This window comes from Penaeus chinensis, chromosome 17 (genome assembly GCF_019202785.1).
Source record: "Penaeus chinensis breed Huanghai No. 1 chromosome 17, ASM1920278v2, whole genome shotgun sequence".
Lineage (NCBI taxonomy): Eukaryota > Metazoa > Arthropoda > Malacostraca > Decapoda > Penaeidae > Penaeus > Penaeus chinensis.
Window position 1 is genome coordinate 12,043,370 of NC_061835.1, and position 5,000 is coordinate 12,048,369.

At 36.1% G+C, this 5,000-nt stretch overlaps 2 protein-coding genes across 3 annotated transcripts in view; one reads left to right on the forward strand and one right to left on the reverse strand.

Annotated features, from left to right (window-relative positions):
• Positions 1-3,585, forward strand: part of LOC125033937 (transcription initiation factor TFIID subunit 3-like) — a 26,978-nt gene extending 23,393 nt beyond the window's left edge. Inside the window, exons 7-9 of the mRNA XM_047625518.1 lie at positions 278-537; positions 872-972; positions 1,254-3,585. Coding sequence (XP_047481474.1) covers positions 278-537; positions 872-972; positions 1,254-1,380 — 488 coding nt within the window. The 3' untranslated portion in view covers positions 1,381-3,585. The remainder of the gene's footprint in view (positions 1-277; positions 538-871; positions 973-1,253) is intronic.
• A 160-nt stretch (positions 3,586-3,745) lies between these two features.
• Positions 3,746-5,000, reverse strand: part of LOC125033938 (transport and Golgi organization protein 6 homolog) — an 8,810-nt gene continuing 7,555 nt past the window's right edge. For both annotated transcript variants that reach the window (XM_047625519.1, XM_047625520.1), the window contains exons 11-13: positions 4,655-4,755; positions 4,297-4,410; positions 3,746-3,996 (exon numbers count right to left, since the gene is read on the reverse strand). In XM_047625519.1, the coding sequence (XP_047481475.1) occupies positions 3,802-3,996; positions 4,297-4,410; positions 4,655-4,755 (410 nt within the window). In that variant the 3' untranslated portion in view covers positions 3,746-3,801. The remainder of the gene's footprint in view (positions 3,997-4,296; positions 4,411-4,654; positions 4,756-5,000) is intronic.

Genomic DNA, 5,000 nt, shown 5'->3' on the forward strand with positions numbered 1-5,000 from the left:
TGTGTGGTGACAAGACACTAGGCAGCCCTTTTTTTTTTTTTTTTTTTTTTTTTTTTTTTTTTTTTTTTTTTTTTTTTTTTTTTTTTTTGCTAATGCTTGTATGTATAAAGACAATAAGCTACTAAATCCCCAACCTCCAAGGAAAGGCTGTTCAGTCGTTCCCTAATTTTTTTCTTAGTTATATTATAGTTATAGTTTTAACACAGTTGAAGATATTCAAAAAGGAAATTTCTATTCAGTAAAAACTGTAACAACCTGGTTCGCCCTCCAATTCCAGGAAGCAAAAAAGTCCGGGAGAAGAAGGAGAAGAAGGAGAAGAAGGCCAAGGAGATCAAGTCAGCCGGACCAGCCATGCCTGCCGGAGCTGGGCCTAGTTCCATGCCTCCCAGCAGCCTGGACGTGGCCCTCAATCCCCAGGTGCCAGCCGTGCCACCTCCTATTATGTCACCTCCCATAGACACGCCCAAAAGTAGCAAGAAGCAAGAGCAGAGCACAGGACTTCTCACGGAGACTGTTGGACCAATTGGGCATTTTGTGGTATGTTTTTTCTTTTCTTCCTTTCTTTTTTTGTTCTTTTCTTCTCCTCCTTCTCCTATTACTCCTATTCCTACTTCTTCGTGTTCTTCTCTTGAACGTTTTGTCTGTTTCTGAAAGCTCTTGAGTTTAAAAAGTAGCATTCCTCTCCTCTCCACTCCTCTTTTCTCTCTTTCTCGTGTGTGTGTGTGTGTGTGTGTGTGTGTGTGTGTGTGTGTGTGTGTGTGTGCGCGTGCGCGTGTGGGTGCGTGTGTGCGCGCGTGTGGGTGCGTGTGTGCGCGCGTGCACACCTGTACCCCAAGATCACCAGAAAAATCATTTTTGCTTTTATCTGCAGGACGACCAAGGGAATGAGGTTTGGATTTGTCCAACATGTGGCAAGCAGGACGACGGTTCCCCCATGATTGGATGTGACACCTGTAATGACTGGTATCACTGGTAAGTGGAGTAGTTTTGTTATTGTATTATGTTTATTTGCTTTTTGTCAAGAAGTGGCTTGTTCTGCTTTTTCTCTCTCTCCAGACTATTGTCATTATAGTCATTAATCTCTTACTTAGGGATGATATATTTTCAAAATCCTGCTTTAAGCAGTATAAAGCTGATGTATACCCTCTCTCTTTTTTACACATAGTTGTGGTTATTTTTATATGGCATCTTTGAATGTGGTGATATATTATTTTGTTTTGCATTAAGTATGACATTAATTTTATATATTACAGGGTGTGTGTGGGTATTCAGGTTCCCCCCAATGACGATGTCAACTGGTACTGCCCGCGCTGCCTCTCACAACACAAGCAGCGTGGGGCACCTCCAGACAAAAAGAAGCGTGGACGGAAGAAGAAATAGAAGGACAGTGATAGATGGTCCTCTGCCATATGTTGAATTAGGATACTTGTTATTGTTGTCTTTTTCCATCTCAAAGGAGCACACACAACTTCACATCTTCCCCTGTATGTTTCATTGAGTGTCATCTGGGCACCAAAGCCAGGCTACACTGGACTGGGGTTTGGGGGTAGCAGCACTTGGATGTCCTGTCGTCACGTACTGCCTCCTCCGTCTACCTCCCAGCAGGCCAATGCGGTGGATGTGGGACCACGAACAGACTCATTTGCATTCATTGTGTGTGTATGTGAGTGAGTGAATGAGTGAGTGAGTGAGTGAGTGAGTGAGTGAGTGAGTGTGTGAGTGACTGAGTGTGTGAGTGACTGAGAGTGAGTTCATGCATGTTTGAATGTTTTTTGCCTGAACTTAGTTTCTGCAATCAGCGACTTGATGGTCTTCTTTATTTTATTTTTTATTTATTTTTTATTATTTATCTTTTAACTAATTCATCCTAATGTTCCTTAGATCTTTCCAACCATGTCCCCTTTTCACATCCATTGATGGACTCGGGTAAAGTACAAGCATGCGGCCGTGCTCAGTAAGATTGGCCCAAAAGTTGTGATATATAGTTTCCCTTCTTTGTTGGTCTACCCCTGTTACACATATTTTATATAATAGTAAACTTATGACAGTGTAAAGTAGTTTGTTTTTTATTTCTTATTTATTTATTTATCTTTTTTTTCTTGAGTCTGCAGAAGTTGAATTTGCTTTTATTAAAGAAGAAAAGGTAAATGAAATTGTAATACCTTGGTTTTGGGATTAAAAAGGAATGTAGTCAAGATCATAGCAGTGAGAAAGAACACTTTGCACAACAAGAATACACTATTTTCCAAATTTTGGTACTTAAGTTATATATCAGTAGTATATAAACAACGAAATGAATTGTTATCATCAATATATATTCAATTTTTATTATTTTTTTCCAAACACATCTGAGTATGAACTCTTGTTTAAAGAGTCTTCCATGTGCCTTCTGAAGGTTCCAGTTTTATTTTTATAGTATTTCCAAAGACTATATATATGTTGGAATGTATGTATTATTTCCTTTCACCTACTTACCCTTCCTTAAACTTTCATTACGCACCCCTGATTATTCTGTAATCTATTTATGTTATCCATGATATTTTATTTCCTCTCCTTTCCTCCCATAAATATACAAATGTATCTTCCTATCTTTTCACCCTCCCCGATGTTCTTTCATAATTCAGTCAAGCTCAATTTACTCGTAAGCCATTTCCATGTTTCCCCATAGCTTTTAATCCAAAATCATACTTTACAGCTTCCCTCCCCCTCATCCCAACCCCCTCCTTCTCTAAAAAAATAAAAAATAAAAAGTAGGAAAAAAAAAGCCAATAAATAAAGTTTTATATAGCCTTAGGATATGTTTTTAAAATGAGAGAAATAGCTGCATTTACTCTTCACATTTTTGGGCTTCTTTCTTCGTCTGCAATTGCAAGAGTGCGGTGTCCCAGTCTTTGGTATCTCTCAGAATTGAAAGACGAGCCTTTTTGTTTATTTATTTATTTAGTTTTCTTTCTTTCGTTTTTTACATCTAAACTTTGCACCATCAGCTCTACAACCCAGTGGAAGTCTTAGTCATTTCATTGAGGAAGCTGTTACTGTTCTTTCCCAGATGCTGGGGCAATTCATCAGCTCCCACAAGACATTCAGAAAAAGAGAATAAATGTTACTATGCACACACAGTAGTTCTTCCCAAAGTTATACTTCATAATTCTTTTTTATTGCCTGACAATTGTAAAAAAACAAAGGAAAAAAAAAGAATAAAAAAAGAACAGGTTGATATTTTTGTTACTATCATAGCTCTAGGGATTAAGGAGTGGTTTGCTGTGGAATTCCTTCCCTCTGGGGGTAAGGGTAGGCTAGCACTGTACAGGTTTTCGTATCATATAAATGGTAGAGATATTTAATAAATACCTGTATGACACCAAGTGTGATTTTTTGCCATGAGATGCCCCATCCCACACCCCCAACCTCTGGGCATCAATTATTTAAAATAAAGAACAGTTTTACAGTTCTAAAAAGTACCTGCTTTGAATCTATGTAACTTTATTGAACATTATTATTGTTGCCTCTTCTGGTATTTGTTTATTATGACTTTGTAGATATTTGTAATTAAAGTATAAATACATGTGAGAAATATGTACAAAACTTTACCTCATTTTCCTTATGGAATTGCAAGGCAATGTTGTTATTGAGGTCAGTTAACAAGTATAAAGATGGACTTTATAAGAAAAAGCTATGTTGTAAAGAAACCATGAGAACATTATTTCTCCTTCATTTACAGGATTATTTTAATAAAACAGATATAGAAATATAGCATTTTATTTATTTATAATTTTTTTTTTTTTATAAAGAATAAAAATACTAGAACGGACTAGGCGGCATTTCAGTCACATAAATTTTCTTGGAGAGACTGAGTTTTGGGAGAAGGAAAGCCCTTGTTATGGTATCAATCTCTTCCATTGCTAACTGTGCATGAAGTCTAACAACATCGTCAGGATCTGTAGTGTGTACTAGTCGCAGGGCTCGATATAAATCCCGAATTACCTCCTTCAACACCTATGGAGACATATGATGAGAAAATAGTATGTGCAAAATAATCAGTAGATCATTTAATTTTTTGCTGTGACACTGTTTGAGGTCCATGGAGTGTTACTTTTATTCATTTTAAGCATTTAAAAATATAAATAAGAAAACTATTTTCATATACACAGATTATTATTCATTTTCATATCAAATAGGCTTATTTTATCCCACAATACCAAACTTAAGCTTCATTTGAGAAACCGCAATTATATCACATCAAAAACTACAAATAACAATAACAAAGCAATATAAGAGACTATATCAAACACTTACTGAGAATGCATCCTGGCCAAGCCCCTGTAGGAGCAGGGTTATGACCAATACAGCTGCCCGTCGCACCTCTGCCTCTTTGTCATGAGAGATGATGGTGTGCAAAAGCTGGAACACCTGGAAAGATACGAAGTATACAGCAAGTGAAGTTGTTTGTAAACAAAAATATAATTAATAAATCATCATCATTATTATAATCATTATCTATATACTTTCTAATGAATCCAAAATGGTGACATGAAATACTTAGCAACTTCATTTATTTTTTCAATGACATAAAAAAAAAAAATGATTCATACTTATATAAAAGAAATAATACTCAGTAAAATATACAAAAACGAATCTTCAAATCAAACCTGACCTCATGAACAATGGGCCCTATGCTGAAACGTAGCAATTTAATGACGTCTCCCAGGCTAGAGAGGCTTGCTGCCCGCACAAGGGGCTCTCCATCTCGAACTCCTGAAATTAAATAAGAGTTTCTTCAAATAAATGAACAGGTAGGAATAAGAATGATTCACTCCACAATAAGGTATTTAACTGAGGTATGTATAATGTCAAAATTTTAATTATATATCTTGCATTTTAATTTCTTAAAAATGAAATTGAGATTGGGAATTTTTTTTTTTTCTATATACAGACAGTATATACCGCTTTAGTTCTTTCCTGTGAAATATATTTTACACAGATGGCTCATCTGATATCTC